Source organism: Nerophis lumbriciformis, linkage group LG02, assembly GCF_033978685.3.
Source record: "Nerophis lumbriciformis linkage group LG02, RoL_Nlum_v2.1, whole genome shotgun sequence".
Lineage (NCBI taxonomy): Eukaryota > Metazoa > Chordata > Actinopteri > Syngnathiformes > Syngnathidae > Nerophis > Nerophis lumbriciformis.
The window spans coordinates 63,266,906-63,291,187 of NC_084549.2; the positions used below are offsets into that span (position 1 = coordinate 63,266,906).

The following is a 24,282-nucleotide window of genomic DNA, read 5'->3' on the forward strand; positions in this document are numbered from 1 at the left end:
GCTCCCTTTCTGTCCCTCCGCATGCCCCCCTCTTTCCTCCCCCGCCGCTCTTTTTGCGAAAGGAAAAAAAAAAAAAAAAAAGATTGAGTGAGCAATTGAAGAAAGTAGTTTATTTCTGTACATTTAAGGTTTGTAAATATGACAGCGGTGTGACATTAGTGGCGATGCAGAAGAGGATAACGTCGCCTGAGAGAACACCACTTTGTTGGTTTGAGGCAATGTCCACACCAATACGGGTATTTTCAAGAAACAAGAATAGAATTTTGTTCTTCAAAACTCATTTTTCAAAAGAGTTATTCTGCAGCGTTTGTGTACCGTATTTTCTGGATTATAAGGCGCACTGCCGATGAATGGTCTTATTTAAAAAAAAAATTTTTTTTTCATATATTAGGCGCACCGGATTATAGGGCGCATTAAAGGAGTCATATTATATTATTTTTTTCTAAATTAAAAAGACTTCCTTGTGGTCTACATCAGTGTTTTTCAACCACTGTCGTGAGATACAGTCTGGTGTGCCGTGGGAGATTACCTAGTTTCACCTATTTGGGTTAACACTATTTTTTGCAAACCAGTAATTATAGTCTGCAAATGATGTGTTGTTGTTGAGTGTCTGTACTGTCTGGAGATCGGCAGACTTACCATGTTATACTCTTCCATATCAGTAGGTGGCAACCGGTAGCTAATAGCTTTGTAGATGTCGGAAACAGCGGGAGGCAGCGTGCAGGTAAAAAGGTATCTAATGCTTAAACCAAAAATAAACAAAAGGTGAGTGCCCCTAAGAAAAGGCATTGAAGCTTAGGAAAGGCTATGCAGAACGAAACTAAAACTGAACTGGCTTACAAAGTCAACAAAAACAGAATGCTGGACGACAGCAAAGACTTACTGTGGAGCAAAGACAATGTACATCCGAACATGACATGACAATCAACAATGTCCCCACAAAGAAGGATAAAAAAACAACTGAAATATTCTTGATTGCTAAAACAAAGTAGATGCGGGAAATATCGCTCAAAGGAAGACATGAAACTGCTACAGGAAAATACCAAAAAAATAAGAAAAAGCCTCCAAAATAGGAGCGCAAGACAAGAACTAAAACACTACACACAAGAAAACAGCAATAAACTTAAAATAAGTCAGGGCGTGATGTGACAGGTGGTGACAGTACACCTACTTTGAGGCAAGAGCTATATTGATACATGCTTGGTTATGCTTTAAAGTCATATCCAACAATTGTGACTTTTTACTGTCAACTGAGTTTTGTTTTTTTAATGATTTCTGCTGGTGGTGTGCCTACACATTTTTTCAACTGAAAAAATGTGCCTTAGCTCAAAAAAGGTTGAAAAACACTGGTCTACATAACATGTAACGGTGGTTCTTTAGTCAAAATGTTGCACAGATGATGTTTTACAGATCATCTTCAAGACGCTTTCTGACAGTCGCTTCCGGATGCGCCGTTTTGTGGGCGGTCTTATTTACGTGGCTCACCTTCAGCAGCGTCTTCTCCCCGTCATCCTTGTTGTAGCGGTGTAGCGTGCAAGGACGGGAGTGGAAGAAGTGTCAAAAGATGGAGTTAACTGTTTTAATGACATTCAGACTTTACTTAAAAATGGAGCAGCATCTCCTCATCCGGAAACAACAACACCGGAAATGTGTCCCGTAAAAAAACATCCGACCGGAACTCTAATAACTAAAGTTCCTTGGGTGGATAATGTAAACTCATTACACCGGTATGTTTTAGCGCTTTAATGGCGAGTTTACTGACAGATATAAGTAAGAACTTTACACTACTTTATATTAGAAATGGCAACAGCGGAGGATGAATACCACATAACAAGAAGATAGAGAAAAATAAGAAGCTTATCGACTACGGTGTGGAAGTGCACAATTTTTCAGGATTTATGCAGATCCCAAATACAGATCAGCAGGTACCAGAAGGTAAGAAAAGTTGCTTTTGCTTAATATTGCGAAACAAAACGCCAGATATGTCTTACCTTATGCACACACCATAATAATACTGGTATGTTTAATGCGCCGATAATCCTTAAAGCGGTGCAGCTTCGTAGCTTACCAAAGTCGTACTAAACGTTTTGATAGATTTTTGAGCGCCATGTGTAATATTCTATATTTTCAATGGAACATTTAAAATGTTGTTGTTGTTTACTTGACACCCATCGTAGTGCAGACTACACTTATCTCTTATGTTTGACTGCCATCTGCTGGTAACACTTATCATTACACCATGTACCAAATAAAATAGCTTCGAGGTGTGTAAACTCAACCAAACTTATTCCTCACATTAGGCGCACCGGGTTATAAGGCGCACTGTCAAGCTTTTGCTACAAAGACAACATTTGATGTTCAAACTGATAAACATTTTTTCTGTGCAAATAATCATTAACTTTAGAATTTGATGCCAGCAACACGTGACAAAGAAGTTGGGAAAGGTGGCAATAAATACTGATAAAGTTGAGGAATGCTCATCAAACAATTATTTGGAACATCCCACAGGTGTGCAGGCTATTTGGGAACAGGTGGGTGCCATGTTTGGGTATAAAAACAGCTTCCCAAAAAATGCTCAGTCTTTCACAAGAAAGGATGGGGCGAGGTACACCCCTTTGTCCACAACTGCGTGAGCAAATAGTCAAACAGTTTAAGAACAACATTTCTCAAAGTGCAATTGCAAGAAATTTAAGGATTTCAACATCTACGGTCCATAATATCATCAAAAGGTTCAGAGAATCTGGAGAAATCACTCCACGTAAGCGGCATGGCCGGAAACCAACATTGAATGACCGTGACCTTCGATCCCTCAGACGGCACTGTATCAAAAACCGACATCAATCTCTAAAGGATATCACCACATGGGCTCAGGAACACTTCAGAAAACCACTGTCACTAAATACAGTTGGTCGCTACATCTGTAAGTGCAAGTTAAAGCTCTACTATGCAAAGCGAAAGCCATTTATCAACAACATCCAGAAACGCCGCCGGCTTCTCTGGGCCCGAGATCATCTAAGATGGACTGATGCAAAGTGGAAAAGTGTTCTGTGGTCTGACGAGTCCACATTTCAAATTGTTTTTGGAAATATTCGACATCGTGTCATCCGGACCAAAGGGGAAGCGAACCATCCAGACTGTTATCGACGCAAAGTTCAAAAGCCAGCATCTGTGATGGTATGGGGGTGCATTAATGCCCAAGGCATGGGTAACTTACACATCTGTGAAGGCACCATTAATGCTGAAAGGTACATACAGGTTTTGGAACAACATATGCTGCCATCTATGCGCCGTCTTTTTCATGGACGCCCCTGCTTATTTCAGCAAGACAATGCCAAGCCACATTCAGCACGTGTTACAACAGCGTGGCTTCGTAAAAAAAGAGTGTGGGTACTTTCCTGGCCCGTCTGCAGTCCAGACCTGTCTCCCATCGAACATGTGTGGCGCATTATGAAGCGTAAAATACGACAGCGGCGACCCCGGACTGTTGAACGACTGAAGCTCTACATAAAACAAGAATGGGAAATAATTCCACTTTCAAAGCGTCAACAATTAGTTTCCTCAATTCCCAATCGTTTATTGAGTTTTGTTAAAAGAAAAGGTGATGTAACACAGTGGTGAACATGCCCTTTCCCAACTACTTTGGCACGTGTTGCAGCCATGAAATTCTAAGTTAATTATTATTTGCAAAAAAAAAATAAAGTTTATGAGTTTGAACATCAAATATCTTGTCTTTGTAGTGCATTCAATTGAATATGGGTTGAAAAGGATTTGCAAATCATTGTATTCCGTTTATATTTACATCTAACACAATTTCCCAACTCATATGGAAACAGAGTTTGTAGCAAACAGTGATGCCAGGCCGACTGACCGGCAAAGGCAGGCTTGAATAATGCCTCTGATTAGTGCTCGGGCAGCAGGTGAGCGGGCGAACACTAATCAGAGACAGGTGGAAATAATAAGTAACCATGGTAACTAAAACAAACAAGGGTGCACAAAAACAGGAACTAATGGAGTCCAGAACTAACAGAACATAACAAAACATGATCCGGACCACGGATCATGACAATTCTCCATTGTTTTCATTTTGTTATGGCTATAGCACTGTATTGGATCAGGCTTGCTCTTGTTTTTTGCATATTTGAAATAAAATAAATCAAATCAAATCAAACCTTAGCATTAATGCCACATTTTAGTACCATCGGTATTACTTGAACATACATAAACAATCAATGTTTGGACATTTGTCCATCGTTTCATGAATCGCCCAGGTTCTAATCTTGATGCATCGGAGAATCGATCAACGTGATTGGACTTTTATGTAGAGCTTTTGGATAACACATTTCCTTCAGCTTTGTCGCGGAAAACCAACTTTCTTGTTTATTTTGCGGCGCAATAGCTGTGAGCGATGGTCCAACACCCAAATCGGCCAAGTGTTTGTGCACCTCCATCATGCTCGGTTGTTGGAAACAGTATGGGAATATGATTGTGTGCGTGTGTGTTCCCGTGCTCTTCAGTGCGTGTGGCCGGGCAAGATAGAGACCTAAAGCACCTCTTGACTGTGAATTAGCCTGTCATGACAAATGTCCGGACCTGCATGACTGGCTGCCAGACTGGCTGGCTATCTGGGAGGTTGGCAAACCCCTTTTGAGATAGTGATTTTGTGTGTGTGGCATCGCCGTGTGCCCTCGCCAGGTCTCTCTGTACATGACCAGCGGTGCGTGCCTTCCCTCCCTCGCACAGAAAAGAGCAACCGGCCTGCCTCAAAAAAAAAAAAAAAAGAACCTCCAGAGCAGAAAGGAGGGCCTTCACCGAGACGCCAAGCCCACCGAGGTGCCCTGTGTCTCAGTCTCCCACTCAAGCGTTCAGCCCCTCTTCCCCTGGAGGTGCCCAGCGGTCAATGGCGGACACAGTTCATGGTTGTTCTCGCTGGTGCCTTTTCCGAAAGAGAATGTCTCTTCCCTCCCCGTGTTTCCATTCTTGTGGCGGTGCCTCCCGCTGACTGGCAGCTTCTCTCATCTTTTTTTCCACTTGTTTCCACGGCCTTGATCACGTAGCTGGGAGGCTGGTTTGCTTTGTGTTGGAGGTTTTTCTTCTCCTCAGTTGTGTTCCAGTGGACGAAATGACTTTATTTTCCCATTTTTGTCAGATGTTTACGTTCAGCATCATCAAGTCCCTAATAGGGAAGTCAAAAAACAGATTTTCGAATGAATAACGATTCCTTTTTATTAACAATTATTAATCGAATCAAAAAAGTAAAAAACCAATTTTTTTTAAATAATTTTTTGTATTTATTTATATATCTTTTTTTTAATTTGTCCTGTCTAGTAGAGGTGTAAAAAAAAATCGGGTTTCAAATGAATCGCGATTCTTATTTATAACTATTATTAATCGAATAAAAAAAAAAATTAAAAAAAAATTAAATACAGTATATATATACATGTTTTTTTTTAATCTGTCCTGTCAAGTAGAGGTGTCGAAAAAAATCGGGTTTCAAATGAATCGCGATTCTTATTTATAACTATTATTAATCGAATAAAAACAAGTTTTTTTAATACATATATACATATATATATATATATATATATATATATATATATATATATATATATATATATATATATATATATATATAATTTTATTTTTTATTTATTTATTTATTTTCATCTGTCCTGTACAGTGGAGGTGTAAAAAAAAAATCGTGTTTCAAATGAATCACGATTCTTATTTATAACTATTATTAAATAAAAACAAGTTTTTATATATATATATATATATATATATATATATATATATATATATATAATTTTATTTATTTTAATCTGTCCTGTCCAGTAGAGGTGTAAAACAAAATCTGGTTTCAAATGAATCGCGATTCTTATTTATAACTACCGGTATTATTAATCGAATCAAAAAATAAATAAAAAATGTTTTAAATACAGTATATATATATATATATATATATATATATATATATATATATATATATATATATATATATATATATATATATATATATACACATATATATACACCCTTGCTCCTGATGGGTGCTGGTTAGCGCCTTGCATGGCAGCTCCCTCCATCAGTGTGTGAATGTGTGTGTGAATGGGTAAATGTGGAAGTAGTGTCAAAGCGCTTTGAGTACCTTGAAGGTAGAAAAGCGCTATACAAGTACAACCCATTTATCATTTATCATTATATATATATATATATATATATATATATATAAAATTTTATTTTTATATATTTATTTATTTTAATCTGTCCTGTCCAGTAGGGGTGTAAAAGAAAATCTGGTTTCAAATGAATCGCGATTCTTATTTATAACTATTATTAATCGAATCAAAAAATAAATAAAAAATGTTTTAAATACAGTATATATATATATATATATATATATATATATATATATATATATATATATATATATATATATATATATATACACATGTTTTTTTTTTATCCGTCCTGTCAAGTAGAGGTGTCAAAACAAAAAAAATCGGGTTTCATATAAATCGCGATTCTTATTATTACTACTATTATTAATCGAATAAAAAAAAGTTTTTTTTATACATATATATATATATATATATATATATATATATATATATATATATATAATTTTATTTTTATTTATTTATTTATTTTAATCTGTCCTGTCCAGTAGAGGTGTAAAAAATAAAAATAAAATCAGGTTTAAATAAATCGCGATTCTTAGTACAACTATTATTAATTGAATAAAAAAATAAAAAAAATATTTCAAAAACATATATATATTGTTTTTTTAAATCTGTCCTGTCAGATTCTTTATTGTAACATTTCTAAATCAAATTTTTTTTGAAAGTGTCCGTTCTCCCTTTTCTGTCTACATTCTGTGTCTGCTTGTAAGTACTCTGTGTGTGTGCACTGCCGAACATGCTCGTCTGCATGTAACGGCGTGACGACGGGTGGGGGACCGGTACTTTTTCGAGGCGGTATAGTACCGAATATGATTCATTAGTACAACCCTATCCCAACATTGTCTCAGCGTCCTATCCTCAAATGAGTGGTTTCCCGTTAGAAAGTACAAAGTTCGCCCGGTGTACTCGCGTCCGGAGACGTTTTATCCCAGATAACATGTCGTCCTTTACAACACGGCGCACCTCTCCTCCGTACCAATACACATTCTCATATTTTCTAATCAGCGGCTTTATAGCTGACTGAGCTCGGTGCGAGGCACATGCATTTTCTATAGCTTTAATCCTAGCCTCTGGACAGACACAGTCAATTTCCCCGACCAAAAAATATAGTGGGATGTTTTTCAGGGTGTTTGGGGGCACAAAGCTGTGTGCTTATTGCTACACAGCCGCACTTACACTGGTGATCGTGTCCCTATCTGCAATCAGTCCCTTGCCAGAAGGCCCGCCAGTGACATTACTGTTTATCATATTACATTTGTAAAAGCAGGCTGACAACCGCCATGAAAAACAGTAAAACACGAGATAATTACAACGGAGTCGTACATTTTTTTTTTTTATGCAGACAATGCAAAAATGGGAAAGAAAGAGGAGCCATGTTTATTCATGAGGTGATGTCGCAGTCCAGTTGTACGACTCTCGCAAGGCTTTTGTCTCTAAATTAGTTTAGGCATCTGCTTACATCAGGTTTTCTGCATCTTCAGTGGAAGTCAAGATATGACAAACAATATTATGACGTGTGTGACGATGGGAATATGTACGTTGCTTTAAGTTAGAGATGGCCGATAAATGCTTTAAAATGTAATATTGGGAATAATCGGTATCGGTTTCAACCTCCCGATTTTCCCGGGAGACTCCCGAATGTCAGTGCCCCTCCCGAAAATCTCCCGGGGCAACCATTCTCCCGAAATTCCTCCCGATTTCCACCCGGACAACAATATTGGGGGCGTGCCTTAAAGGCACTGCCTTTAGCGTCATCTACAACCTGTCATCACGTCCGTTTTTCCTGCATACAACCAGCGTGCCGGCCCAGTCACATAATATATGCGGCTTTTACACACACACAAGTGAATGCCATCCATACTTGGTCAACAGCCATACAGGTCACACTGAGGGTGGCCGTATAAACAACTTTAACACTGTTACAAATATGCACCACACTGTGAACCCACACCAAACGAGAATGACAAACACATTTCGGGAGAACATCCGCACCGTAACACAACATAAACACAACAGAACAAATACCCAGAACCCCTTGCAGCACTAACTCTTCCGGGACGCTACAAAATACACCCCCGCTACCACCAAACCCCGCCCACAAAATTAGGCATGATAATGTGTTAATTCCACGACTGTATATATCAGTATCTGTTGATATCGGAATCGGTAATTAAGAGTTGGACAATATCGGATATCAGCAAAAAAGCCATTATCGGACATCTCTACTTTAGGTGTACCGTGTACTACTACTTAAGTGAAGTGAAGTGTGAAGTGATTTATATTTATATAGCGATTTTCTCTAGTGACTCAAAGCGCTTTTACACTGTGAAACCCAATATCTAAGTTACATTTAAACCAGTGTGGGTGGCACTGGGAGCAGGTGGGGAAAGTGTCTTGCCCAAGGACACAACGGCAGTAACTAGGATGGCGGAAGCGGGGATAGAACCTTGGAACTCTCAAGTTGCTGGCAAGGCCACTCTATCAACCGAGCTATACCGCCCCCAAAACAGGTACTAAAAAATGTACTATAATGCCTTAGCAAAATCCAATTTTCTTTCTTTTTTTGTTTTTCATGTGCCTGATGGCGCGCTAAAACACATGTCGCGAGTAGACACACAGACCACTTGCAAGCGGAAACAGTGTAGTCATGTCTTGTTTAGTTTGATATTTCTTTAGTTGGTGATTAGTTCGTAGTCATGTCTTGTTTAGTTTGATATTTCTTAGTTGGTGATTAGTTCTGTTTCAGCACCCTTGTTTTTTTTCTTTGTTGCCATGGGTGCTGATTTTTGTCACCTGCCTCTGAATAGTGTTCGGGACGCTCACCTGCTCCCGGTCACTAATCAGAGAGCTATTTATTCCTGCCTGGCAGTCTTATTCGCAACACGCGACGTTGGTTCTACTTGTTTCTTCCTCCTGATTTGGCTAGTCTTTTTGCTATGCCATACTTGCCAACCTTGAGACCTCCGATTTCGGGAGGTGGGGGGGCGGGGGCGGGGGGCGTGGTTGGAGGCGAGGCGTGGTTGGGGGCGTGGTTAAGAGGGGAGGAGTATATTTACAGCTAAAATTCACCAAGTCAAGTATTTCATATATATATATATATATATATATATATATATATATATATAAGAAATACTAAGTCAAGTATTTCATATATATATATATATATATATATATATATATATATATATATACACATATATACATATATATATATGTATAAATATATATATGAAAAACCTCTCCCCTCTTAAGTCTCTCTTCCTCCCACCCTGGCAGTCATGTCCCTCTAGCCAAAACACATGCCCATTATCTCTCTTTCTTACATTCCTCACTCAAGGTTAAGCACACAGTTTATTGCAGACAACCAAAAGACCACAATTGGAAGAAAAACACTTGCTGTTTTGTAATATGATTATGAAATAAAAGAAGTAACACTTAAATTCGGATATATGTAAATATCTGCCTCCGACATTAGCTACCGGCTAACGTCCGTCCACAGTGTTTAGCTACAGGTACTTCTAAATCACCGATCCTCGCCTCCATGGCGACAAATAAAGTAAGTTTCTTACAAGTATCATCCCTGCAGGACGAGGAATAGCTAAACATCCTTCACTTTACCATGAATTGATTAACGTGGACCCCGACTTAAACAAGTTGAAAAACTTATTGGGGTGTTACCATTTAGTGGTCAATTGTACGGAATATGTACTGTACTGTGCAATCTACTAATAAAAGTTTCAATCAATCAATCAAAACTACACACAGTAGGAGGATACAATAGCTAACCGCTAACAGCAAGCTAGCGCTCCTGAATGTAAACAAATGGGTGGATCTATTCATACATCGGCTGTAGCGATACCAAGTACAAGTAGATTCTAGTCGATACTACAGTGATTCCATTGATATTTTTTTATTATCGCAAAATCTTTTGTCTTTTTTTCATTGTTTATGAACTCAGGAAATACGTCCCTGGACACAGGAGAACTTTAATTATGACCAATGTATGATCCTGTAATGACCTGGTATTATCCATAGACAAATGTGTAGTATCAACCAAAACATATGTAAAATATCAAACAACAAAAGAATAAGTGTTTATTACATTTTAACAGAAGTGTAGCTAAATCATGTTAAAACAGACAAGAATATAAGCAGATATTAACAGTAAATGAACAAGTAAATTATTTAATTTTCTACTGCTTGTCCATCATAATTTTGACAAAATGATAGAATGTGAAATGACACTGCATATGTTAGCAGACAAATTAGGAGCCTTTGTTTGCGTACTTACTACTAAAAGACAAGTTGTCTAGTATGTTCACTATCTTATTTAATGCCAACATTGTTCTTTGATTGCAATAAGAAACAATTGTTTCATGTATCATTAGATTTTCTGTCCGAATAAAGCCAATAACGAAATTTTTTGTGGTCTCTATGTTGAAAAGTATCGGAATACATTTTGGTACCGGGACAACCCTAGTTTGCATGTACCGTATTTTCCGGAACATAGGGCGCTCTGGATTATAAGGCACACTGCCGATGAGCGGGTCTAGTCAGGTCTATTTTCATACAAAAGGCGCACCGGATTATAAGGCTCATTAAAGGGGTCATGTATATATATATTTATTTTTTTCTAAATGCAAAACACTTCTTTGTGGTCTACATAACATATAATGTTGTTTCTTTGGTCAAAATGTTGCATAGATGATGTTTTACAGACCATCTTCAAGCTCGCTTCCGGATGCGCCGTTTTGTGGGCGGTCTTATTTACGTGGCTCACCTTCCACAGCTTCTTTTCTCCGTCATCTTTGTTGTAGCGGTGTAGCGTGCAAGGACGGGAGTGGAAGAAGTGTCAAAAGATGGAGCTAACTGTTTTATATGACATTCAGACTTTACTTAAATCAATAGCGAAGCAGCGTATCCTCATCCGGAAACAAAAACAAGGGACCTGAATGTGTCCCGTAAAAAACGTCCGACCGGAACTCTAATAACTAAAGTTCCTTGGGTGAATAATTTAAAATCACTACACCGGTATGTTTCAGCGCTTTCATGGCGAGTTTACTGACAGATATAAGTAAGAACTTTACACTACTTTATATTACAAACCCCGTTTCCATATGAGTTGGGAAATTGTGTCAGATGTAAATATAAACGGAATACAATGATTTGCAAATCCTTTTCAACCCATATTCAATTGAATGCACTACAAAGACAACATATTTGATGTTCAAACTCATAAACTTTATTTTTTTTTGCAAATAATAATTAACTTAGAATTTCATGGCTGCAACACGTGCCAAAGTAATTGGGAAAGGGCATGTTCACCACTGTGTTACATGGCCTTTCCTTTTAACAACACTCAGTAAACGTTTGGGAACTGAGGAGACACATTTTTTAAGCTCCTCAGGTGGAATTCTTTCCCATTCTTGCTTGATGTACAGCTTAAGTTGTTCAACAGTCCAGGGGTCTCCGTTGTGCTATTTTAGGCTTCATAATGCGCCACACATTTTCAATGGGGGACAGGTCTGGACTACAGGCAGGCCAGTCTAGTACCCGCACTCTTTTACTATGAAGCCACGTTGATGTAACACGTGGCTTGGCATTGTCTTGCTGAAATAAGCAGGGGCGTCCATGGTAACGTTGCTTGGATGGCAACATATGTTGCTCCAAAACCTGTATGTACCTTTCAGCATTAATGGATGGCGCCTTCACAGATGTGTAAGTTACCCATGTCTTGGGCACTAACACACCCCCATACCATCACACATGCTGGCTTTTACACTTTGCGCCTATAACAATCCGGATGGTTCTTTTTCTCTTTGTTCCGGAGGACACGACTTCCGCAGTTTCCAAAAACAATTTGAAATGTGGACTCGTCAGACCACAGAACACTTTTCCACTTTGTATCAGTCCATCTTAGATGAGCTCAGGCCCAGCGAAGCCGACCGCATTTCTGGGTGTTGTTGATAAACGGTTTTCGCCTTGCATAGGAGAGTTTTAACTTGCACTTACAGATGTAGCGACGCAACTGTAGTTACTGACGGTGGGTTTCTGAAGTGTTCCTGAGCCCATGTGGTGATATCCTTTACACACTGATGTCGCTTGTTGATGCAGTACAGCCTGAGGGATCGAATGTCACGGGCTTAGCTGCTTACGTGCAGTGATTTCTCCAGATTCTCTGAACCCTTTGATGATATTACGGACCGTAGATGGTGAAATCCCTAAATTCCTTGCAATAGCTGGTTGAGAAAGGTTTTTCTTAAACTGTTCAACAATTTGCTCACGCATTTGTTGACAAAGTGGTGACCCTCGCTCCATCCTTGTTTGTGAATGACTGAGCATTTCATGGAATCTACTTTTATACCCAATCATGGCACCCACCTGTTCCCAATTTGCCTGTTCACCTGTGGGATGTTCCAAATAAGTGTTTGATGAGCATTCCTCAACTTTATCAGTATTTATTGCCACCTTTCCCAACTTCTTTGTCACGTGTTGCTGGCATCAAATACTAAAGTTAATGATTATTTGCAAAAAAAAAAAAAAAAGTTTATTAGTTTGAACATCAAATATGTTGTCTTTGTAGCACATTCAATTGAATATGGGTTGAAAATGATTTGCAAATCATTGTATTCCGTTTATATTTACATCTAACACAATTTAAATAAATGTTAAATGGGTTGTACTTGTATAGCGCTTTTCTACCTTCAAGGTACTCAAAGCGCTTTGACACTACTTCCACATTTACCCATTCACACACACATTCACACACTGATGGAGGGAGCTGCCATGCAAGGCGCTAACCAGCACCCATCAGGAGCAAGGGTGAAGTGTCTTGCTCAGGACACAACGGACATGACGAGGTTGGTACTAGGTGGGAATTGAACCAGGGACCCTCGGGTCGCGCACGGCCACTCTTCCACTGCGCCACGCCGTCCCTAAATTTCCCAACTCATATGGAAACGGGGTAATCCTATGAAATGTTTAACAAGCCATTCTATAACAATACAACAGCTATTAATGTAACAATACAATAAAACAAATATATTTAATGTTTTTTTCATTGTTTTAACATTAGACTAATGTATATTACTTTATATAGATTCTACAAGAGTGATGTGGGCATTTTCTATATGAACAAGTCCAAGGACCGCAGGCAAGGTCGCAGAGAAAATGCGGACTGGATTTTGAGGGATGTGGGCATTTTCTATATGAACAAGTGGAATGGATTGGATACCAACACACTAAATGGGCTCTCTCCCTTAAAGTACCAATGATTGTCACACACACACACACACACACACACACACACACACTAGGTGTGGTGAAATGTGTCCTCTGCATTTGACCCATCCCCTTGTTCACCCCCTGGGAGCTGAGGGGAGCAGTGGGTAGCAGCAGTGCCGCGCCCAGGAATATTTTTGGTGATTTACGCTATGAAGTGAGGGGAAACTGAGTGAATAATGACAGGTTATATGATTAATTTATTTAAACTCATATTCGGGCCACTTTATAATGAATATGTTGGCATGTATTTGTAAAAAAAAAAAAAAAAATGTATGTATATATATATATATATATATATATATATATATATATATAACACCAAATTATTTAGGGGGGCTTAAGAACATTTTAGGGGGGCTTGAGCCCCCCTAAAATAGGCCTAACAACGCCAATGGGACCTAACACGGAGCCTTGTGGAACACGGTTGTGCCTTCAATCTCATCTCAAACATAAATTGTTGGGTATTTTGCTTGCACTTGCACAATTGTATTCTGTCAAAGTTACCATATTAGCAGTGTGTCATTTAAAAACACAGACAATGTCCCGACATCACGTCCAGCTACACTCCCTGCACACACGTTTGTAGTCCTCATATTCAAAGAGCCAAAATAAACACATTTGTATCCTTTCTTGGCCATGTCTGTATAAATTATATTCAAATTAATCTGAAAGAGGCTGTTTTACACACCTGTGTGGAACTTAATATTAACTTTACTTGAATGTGTATATTTTATATTCAAAATTAAGCGTGGTGTTCATCAGATAAAAATGTGTTCTATTGTTTCAAAAACAATCACTTTGCTTCAGTGTTAATCTTTTGGCTTCTGATTCTTAATCATCTCTCTATTTCCCTTGGTGTCTCTATCATTATCTCTTAAAGGTGTGTTCGCATCTCCCTTTGGGCATCCCCTTGGGCAACACACACACACACACACACACACACATTCTTGTATTTGTTACCTTCTTGAGACCTCCGAAAAATGCCTACCTCTTTAGGACCACCCTTTCTAGATATATAAAGATTTGTATTTACAACATTAATAATATATCCATACTATGCCAATATAGAAAAGCTTGTTGTGAAAAATGAGTTGGAATTTCACAAGAAAAAGGTCACAATTTCACAAGTAAAACTTTTAATAAAAAATTTGGCAGTATTATAATAAAAGTCATAATTTTACTCAACGCAAGTCAAAATGTTACAAGTGCAATATTATGATAAAAGTTGGAATTTTACTCAATAACAGTTGCAATTTTACAAGAAAAGCTTCAACTTTTGGCAATGTTATGAAAAGAGTCGTAATTTTGCTCGACAAAAGTCACAATTTTATAAGAAAACTTTAAACATTTTGGCAATATTATAATAATAATAATCTGAATTTTTACTTGGCAAAATTATGACAAAAGTCATGATTTTACTCAAAACATTTCACTATTTTACAAGAACAAAAAAATTGGCAATATTGTGATAAAAGTAATAATTTTATATGACAAATGTCACCATTTTGCATTAAAAAGTAATAATTTTACATGAAAAAGTAATAATTTTACATGAAAAAGTAATAATTTTACAAGAAAATATTGCAATATTACAGAAACAGAAAGAATGTGACAAATTGTTCCCAATTGTATAAGAAAAATGTCGACACATTGTGAGAAAAAGACTGCTTTTAGTTATTTCAATATTGTGATAAAAGTCAGAATTTTATATGACAAATGTCACCATTTTGCATTAAAAAGTAATACTTTTACATGAAAAAGTAATAATTTTACATGAAAAAGTAATAATTTTACATGAAAAAGTAATAATTTTACAAGAAAATATTGCACTATTACAGAAACAGAAAGAATATGACAAATTGTTCCCAATTGTATAAGAAAAATGTCGACACATTGTGAGAAAAAGACTGCTTTTAGTTATTTTTTTGTTTTTTTATTTACTTCCAAGTTATTACAGTATGTCTCTATATACATACATATATATATATATATATATATATATATATATATATATATATATATATATATATTTTTTTTTTTTTTTAATACATTTTGGCCAAAGGGGGTGCATTTACATTTTTTTACACACACTTGTTATTTCATATGTTGACCAGAGGGGGAGCACTTTTAAGACCGACACACAGTCAATTTGAAAAATCCCTCCTTTTTGGGACCACCCTCATTTTGATGATTTCACCACCAGGGGTGCAAATTAGTTCTCTATTTTTTTGTTTTTTGTAATGTGCTTAAGGCCGATGACAAACGAGTCACAGGTGGCCCTTGTGCCGCACTTTGGGCAACCCAGCTGTAGAAGCTAACTGTTAATGGCCACTGTAGCCTTAGTACCGTAGTTTATTTGTTCATCCTATGGTCACATATGGGACGCGGGTTGTCTTACGTCAGCACCGGAAGTCGTAAAATCAGCTGTTCACCTGGCGGGTTTTTCCGGGGATGAATAGGGAAGTCCTTCTTTAGCTGCCGTCTTGTTTTATCACATATTGCTGCCTTTGCACCTGTCTACTTTTGTATGCACATTAAATCAACAAAAAAAATCCTGACTTTGGAGCAATGTTCACGGACTCTAGTATTGGGCTCTCTATTAGATGCAATGGTTTTTCCGTATTGGGACTGTGATTTCGGTCCTAACTTGTTCACCGGTCCTCATATGGAAGGTACTTTTCCCTGTTGGTGTCTCAAGAAGGGTAGAAATACAAGAACACACACGCACACACACTCTCACACTGAGAGTGCATTAAAGTTGCCGTCATTTACAACACAAGCCCATTGTCCCAGGCCAACAATGGCTACAAACAAACAATTGACATGGAAATGGGGAGATGTAGCTCATTAGCGGGCGCTGCTTGTTTTGTTAATGGACAAACGGCTGCCTGAATGGGGCCAGGCCTAAAAGCCCTGCCGCAATATGGAGAAGCCTGATTAACAGGAAACCACAGGGAGGGAGAAGAGTTACACAAAATAACTTCTTCACGGTCCCTGGAGGTCGTATCTTTGCGGCGCACCTATTGTGCGCTTATGCTTCCGGTCGACTCTTGAGAGACACATTTGTTTGTTCGCGTCAGCTTTAAAAATACACTTGCAGGGTTTTTACCTGAACGTCACTCCCACCTCAACAACATGATGACTTGTTGGGATGGTTATTATTTAGCACCTGGTTGCTCTCACAACAGTGTGTGTGTGTGTGTGTGTGTGTGTGTGTGTGTGTGTGTGTGTGTGTGTGTGTGTGTGTGTGTGTGTGTGTGTGTGTGTGTGTGTGTGTGTCTGTGTGTGTGTGTTGTGGCAATGCTTACTTAATGGGGACATCGCTCTGTTTACACAGTCACCTTTAGGGGACCGCTGACGGTATGGGGACAAAAAAAACAGGTCCCCTAAAGGGAAACCTTTTTAAATGCTTGGAATTTTGGGTTACTTTGGTTAACGTGTTTCAAATATTGGTAAAAGAGAAAATGTATTTTCTTGAAAAGTGAAACATTTGTTATCCTGGCATTAATAGTACTGTGATTCTGTATCGTAGCCATCCTTAGTTAAAGGCCTACTGAAAGCCACTACTACCGACCACGCAGTCTGATAGTTTATATATCAATGATGAAATCTTAACATTGCAACACATGCCAATACGGCCGGGTTAGCTTACTAAAGTGCAATTTTAAATTTTGCGCGAAATATCCTGCTGAAAACGTCTCGGTATGATGACGTCTGCGCGTGACGTCACGGATTGTAGAGGACATTTTGGGACAGCATGGTGGCCAGCTATTAAGTCGTCTGTTTTCATCGCAAAATTCCACAGTATTCTGGACATCTGTGTTGGTGAATCTTTTGCAATTTGTTCAATGAACAATGGAGACAGCAAAGAAGAAAGCTGTAGGTGGGAAGCGGTGTATTGCGGCCGACTGCAGCAACACAAAGACAGCCGGTGTTTCATTGTTTACATTCCCGGAAGATGACAGTCAAGCTTTACCATTGGCCTGCGGAGAACTGGGACAACAGAGACTCTTACCAGGAGGACTTTGAGTTGGATACGCAGACGCGGTACCGTGAGTACGCATGCAGCTGCGGCTTCCAAACATTTGATCGCTTGCCCGTACGTGCGTGCCGCTATGTGCATGTCACGTACGTAGTAACTTTGGGGACTTTGGGGAAATATATGTGCTGTATGAACTTTGGGGAGGTGAACGGTATTTTGGGCTGTGGGATTGAGTGTGTTGTGCAGGTGTTTGAGTTGTATTGGCGGGTTATATGGACGGGAGGGGGGAGGTGTTTGTTATGCGGGATTAATTTGTGGCATATTAAATATAAGCCTGGTTGTGTTGTGGCTAATAGAGTTTATTTACTGTTTTAGTCATTCCCAGCTGAATATCAGGTCCCACCGGCCTCTCACAGCATCTTCCCTATCTGAATCGCTCCCACTGCCCTCTAGTCCTTCTCTCTCACTTTCCTCATCCACGAATCTTTCACCCTCGCTCAAATTAATGGGGAAATCATCGCTTTCTCGGTCCGAATCGCTCTCGCTGCTGGTGGCCATGATTGTAAACAATGTGCGGATGTGAGGAGCTCCACAACCTGTGACGTCACGCTACTCGTCTGCTACTTCCGGTACAGGCAAGGCTTTTTTATCAGCGTCCAAAAGTTGAGAACTTTAACTAAATCCTTTCAGCAAAAATATGGCAATATCGCGAAATGATCAAGTATGACACATAGAATGGACCTGCTATCCCCGTTTAAATAAGAAAATCGCATTTCAGTAGGCCTTTAAAACTAATATATTTTTCCAAAAACAAAATCTGGTTTAGTGTTCCTTAGGATGACATTTTCATACAGCATGATTATAAAACATTATCACCTTAAAGTATGATTCATATTCAGAATGTTCCATCCTTCTATATATGGTAGTTGGAGTTGCAGACAACTTCATTACTGCTAAATAGCAGTTTTCAGTAATGTCACAGAAGATGCAGGATTTGCTTTAACATTCAAGTGGTGAAACTTCCTATAAGAGGACAGCTGTAGTGATGTATTCTGACCATCATGTCATATTTAATTTGAACTTTTTTTTTTTTTTTTTTAAATGGTCCTCAGTAGTCACGTACAAATGTGTGTGAATTATGCAAAATTATTTAAATTTGGTCCCCATGAACCATATTAACTCTTTTTCCCCAGGGTCCCCAGTAAGAATGATCAGCACATTACTTCATCAATCCAGAGATTTAAAGACATGTATGAGCTAACTGGGCAGTTTTTTTTTTTATGCCTCCACAACCTGTAGAAAGGGTGGTCCCCACAAGTGATGATCAAAAACTTGGTCCCCATTCCAAATGATAACCTGTGTGTGTGTTTGTGCCGGTGCGCTATCAGGAGGATCAGATTGGATCGGACAGAAAATGTCATTTCTGTCATTACTGTGATGACGGTGGCTCAATACCTGGCGTGTAATGCCTGGATGTGCTTGTGTGCGTCCATTTTGGCGATGCTGTTAGGTAATGAAGGTTTTGTGGCCCTGGTGTACTTAAATGAGTAAATACACGTTCAGGTACGTTCACTGCAACTGTGAAGAGATGTCTCAAAATAATCACCCGCACTCTTTCACAGCATTTTTGACTTCGAGGCCCCACTTTTCCACTACAGAGGGGCCCATTCAAATATTAACACTGAATTAGTAGAATGATTACAAAAATAAATGTACACACAATTGCACATGCAGTGCTATTATTATATTATTATTGTAATTAAATCAATAATAAATGTGTTTAACTAAACGGTTAATAAAATTAAAGTTCACCACTTAAGTCATAATGTTTGTGCTTAAGAAACTTCTTTATGAATTTACAAACCCCCTTTCCATATGAGTTGGTAAATTGCGTTAGATGTAAATATAAACGGAATACAATGATTTGCAAATCATTTTCAACCTATATTCAATTGAATATGCTACAAAGACAACATATTTGATGTTCAAACTGATAAACTTTTTTTTTTTTTGCAAATAATCATTAACTTTAGAATTTGATGCCAGCAACACGTGACAAAGAAGTTGGGAAAGGTGGCAATAAATACTGATAAAGTTGAGGAATGCTCATCAAACACTTATTTGGAACATCTCACAGGTGAACAGGCAAATTGGGAACAGGTGGGTGCCATGATTGGGTATAAAAGTAGATTCCATGAAATGCTCAGTCATTCACAAACAAGGATGGGGCGAGGGTCACCACTTTGTCAACAAATGCGTGAGCAAATTGTTGAACAGTTTAAGAAAACCCTTTCTCAACCAGCTATTGCAAGGAATTTAGGGATTTCACCATCTACGGTCCGTAATATCATCAAAGGGTTCAGAGAATCTGGAGAAATCACTGCACATAAGCAGCTAAGCCCGTGACCTTCGATCCCTCAGGCTGTACTGCATCAACAAGCGACATCAGTGTGTAAAGGATATCACCACATGGGCTCAGAAACACTTCAGAAACCCACTGTCAGTAACTACAGTTGGTCGCTACATCTGTAAGTGCAAGTTAAAACTCTCCTATGCAAGGCGAAAACCGTTTATCAACAACACCCAGAAACGCCGTCGGCTTCGCTGGGCCTGAGCTCATCTAAGATGAACTGATACAAAGTGGAAAAGTTTTCTGTGGTCTGACGAGTCCACATTTCAAATTGTTTTTGGAAACTATGGACGTCGTGTTCTCCGGACCAAAGAGGAAAAGAACCATCCGGATTGTTATAGGCGCAAAGCGTAAAAGCCAGCATCTGTGATGGTATGGGGGTGTATTAGTGCCCAAGACATGGGTAACTTACACATCTGTGAAGGCACCATTAATGCTGAAAGGTACATACAGGTTTTGGAGCAACATATGTTGCCATCCAAGCAACGTTACCATGGACGCCCCTGCTTATTTCAGCAAGACAATGCCAAGCCACGTGTTACATCAACGTGGCTTCATAGTAAAAGAGTGTGGGTACTAGACTGGCCTGCCTGTAGTCCAGACCTGTCTCCCATTGAAAATGTGTGGCGCATTATGAAGCCTAAAATACCACAATGGAGACCCCCGGACTGTTGAACAACTTAAGCTGTACATCAAGCAAGAATGGGAAAGAATTCCACCTGAGAAGCTTAAAAAATGTGTCTCCTCAGTTCCCAAACGTTTACTGAGTGTTGTTAAAAGGAAAAGCTATGTAACACAGTGGTGAACATGCCCCTCTGCCAACTTTTTTGCAATGTGTCGCAGCCATGAAATTCTAAGTTAATTATTATTTGCAAAAAAAAATAAAAATGTATGAGTTTGAACATCAAATATCTTGTCTTTGTAGTGCATTCAATTGAATATGGGTTGAAAAGGATTTGCAAATCATTGTATTCCGTTTATATTTACATCTAACACAATTTCCCAACTCATATGGAAACGGGGTTTGTAGTTCCAGACGTGTTCTGTTTGAGTGGTTAGAGTGTCCACCCTGAGATCGGTAGGTTGTGAGTTCAAATCCCCGGCCGAGTCATACCAAAGACTATAAAAATGGGACCCATTACCTCCCTGCTTGGCACTAAGCATCAAGGGTTGGAATTGGGGGTTAAACAACCAAAAATGATTCCTGGGCGTGGCCACCGCTGCTGCTCACCGCTCCCTTCACCTCCCAGGGGGTGATCAAGGGTGATGGGTCAAATGCAGAGAATAATTTCGCCACACCTAGTGTGTGTGTGACAATCATTGGTACTTTAACTTTAATATTGTCATTACTGCCTACATCGGGGGTCGGCAACTCAAAATGTTAAAAAAGCCATATTGGACCAAAAAACGAATCTGTCTGTCTATAGACTTAGACTTAGACAAACTCTATTGATCCACCAGGGAAATTGTTCCACACAGTAGCTCAGTTACAAAGGATGGAAAGGTTAAGGATGGAAATGATAATGCAGGTATAAAGTAGACTTAGAAATGTACCATAGTAGCAATATAAAATATAACATATATGTAATATTTACATATAATAAATACTGACATATTATTAATAGAGATGTCCGATAATGGCTTTTTTGCCGATATTCCGATATTGTCCAACTCTTAATAACCGATACCGATATATACAGTCGTGGAATTAACACATTATTATGCCTAATTTTGTTGCGATGCCCCGCTGGATGCATTAAACAATGTAACAAGGTTTTCCAAGATAAATCAAACTCGAGTTATGGAAAAAAAATGCCAACATGGCACTGCCATATTTATTATTGAAGTCACAAAGTGCATGATTTTCTTTAACGTGCCTCAAAACAGCAGCTTGGAATCTGGGACATGCTCTCCCTGAGAGAGCATGAGGAGGTTGAGGTGGGCGGGGCTGGGGTTGGGGGTGTATATTGTAGCGTCCCGGAAGAGTTAGTGCTGCAAGGGGTTCTGGGTATTTGTTCTGTTGTGTTTATGTTGTGTTACGGTGCGGATGTTCTCCCGTCATTCTTGTTTGGTGTGGGTTCACAGTGTGGCGCATATTTGTAACAGTGTTAAAGTTGTTTATACGGCCACCCTCAGTGTGATCTGTATGGCTGTTGACCAAGTATGCCTTGCATTCACTTGTGTGTGTGAAAAGCTGTAGATATTATGTGACTGGGCCGGCACGCAAAGGGAGAGCCTTTAAGGTTTATTGGCGCTCTGTACTTCTCCTTACGTCCGTGTACACAGCGGCGTTTTAAAAAGTCATACATTTTACTTTTTGAAACCGATACCGATAATTTCCGATATTACATTTTAAAGGCCGATTATATCAGCAGTCCGATATTATCGGACATATCTACTCCTGATGTTTCATAATGCTCCATAATTCTTTGACCCATTCCTAATTCTCTCTAATCATGAATGCTTATGGAATTTCAACCAATCACATGTACAGTAAACATTTTTTGTTTGTTTGGTTTTTTTGGAGGAGCGGGATGCCGAGCGGCGGAGACAGCTCAGGGAGAGAGCCCGGCAGCTGATTGCCGAGGCCCGCTCCGGAGTCAAGATGTCCGACATGAACCTGGACGTGTCCGGCGCCGGCAGAGCCAAGGGCTGCAAGACTAGCCTGGCTGGAGGTCAGCACGCACACACAAACACACTCAAACATGTGTTGGCTCACAAATGGACGGCCGTATTTTTCCGACTATGAAATCCTTTCATTTTCTCATAAATCAACAGTGCGTCCTATAACCTGGTGCGCCTAATGTAAGAATTAATTCTGGTTGTGCAATTTTATTTTGTACATTGTGTAATGATAAGTGTGACCAGTAGATGGCAGTCACACATAAGAGATACATGTGGACTGCAGGTTGACGCCTCCTGTTCAGTAAATGATGCTAGCAAGTACAGGTGAGCAAGCAAGCCAAAAACGTTGATGTTTCTTTGAGAATATACAACACTACACACAGCGCTCAAAAATATGTTAAAATGTTTTAGTACGACTTTGGTAAGCTACGAAGCCGCACCGCTTGATGGATTGTCGGAGCCTTATGACTACCATAGTCAGACGTACTGTGCTTCAACATACGGTATTATTATGGTGTGTGTGTGTGTCGCCATGTCTCTTCTTCGTTCTTCTGCTTCGTCGTGTTATGTTTTTGGACATTACTACTTGCCGTAGTTTTGAAGCAAAGCATGATGGGAATCCGGATGTTGTGTGTCAGTGTATCGTATAAACACACGCTGAGAAATAGCTCCGTGCCTGCCTACTTTATGGGTTATAGATAAACCTATGGATAACGGAGACATATATAATAGTCTCCTTTTCAGGTGAGAGAGGACGTTAAAGGCAGTGCCTTTAAGGCACGCCCCCAATATTGTTGTCCGGGTAGAAATCGGGAGAATAGAATGGTTGCCCCGGGAGATTTTCGGGAGAGGCACTGAAATTCGGGAGTCTCCCGGGAAAATCGGGAGGGTTGGCAAGTATGCGTTAGCATTGATTAGCTTGCAGTTATGCACTGACCAAATATGCCTGATTAGCACTCCAACAAGTCAATAACATCAACAAAGCTCACCTTTGTGCACTCACGCACAGTATAAAATATTTGGTGGACAAAATGAGACAAAGAAGGAGTGGAAGATTTTACATGTAAACAAACCGTTGCGCCACAGTCCACACTATGGTGAGTTCAAGAACCGCCGAAATTAGTAGGACAAAACGATGTTCACCAAATACACACAGACATATTAAACAGTGGCCTTTCTAACAATTGGGAGGGTTTGTGTCATGTTTGTCCTCAAACAAAAAAACATACTAAAACATAAAAATTATTTCCCCACCATCTTTTTCCATTTTCAATCCTTTTTTAAAAATGCTCCAGGGAGCCACTAGGGCGGGAGTCGGCAACCCGCGGCTCTAGAGCCGCATGCGGCTCTTTAGCGCCGTCTTAGTGGCTCTGGAACCCTTTTCAAAAATGTATGAAAAATGGAAAAAGATGAGGGGAAAAATATATATTTTTTGTTTTAATATGGTTTCTGTAGGAGGACAAACATGACACAAACCTCCATAATTGTTATAAAGCACACTGTTTATATTAAACTGATTCGAGTATTTGGCGAGCGCCGTTTTGTCCTACTAATTTTGGCGGTCCTTGAACTCACCTTAGTTTGTTTACATGTATAACTTTCTCCAACTTTCTAGGACGTGTTTTATGCCTCTCCTTTTTCTGTCTCATTTTGTCCACCAAACCTTTAACGTTGTGCGTGAATGCACAAAGGTGAGTTTTGTTGATGTTATTGACTTGTGTGGAGTGCTAATCGGGCATATTTGGTCACTGCATGACTGCAAGCTAATCGATGCTAATATGCTATTTAGGCTAGCTATATGT

General features: G+C 39.2%; 1 protein-coding gene across 6 annotated transcripts in view; it reads left to right on the top strand.

The window, feature by feature from the left end:
• Window positions 1-24,282, top strand: part of ehbp1 (EH domain binding protein 1) — a 451,976-nt gene that overhangs the window by 278,820 nt on the left and 148,874 nt on the right. For all 6 annotated transcript variants that reach the window (XM_061966280.1, XM_061966296.1, XM_061966321.1 and 3 more), the window contains one exon: window positions 22,383-22,530. In XM_061966280.1, coding sequence (XP_061822264.1) covers window positions 22,383-22,530 — 148 coding nt within the window. The remainder of the gene's footprint in view (window positions 1-22,382; window positions 22,531-24,282) is intronic.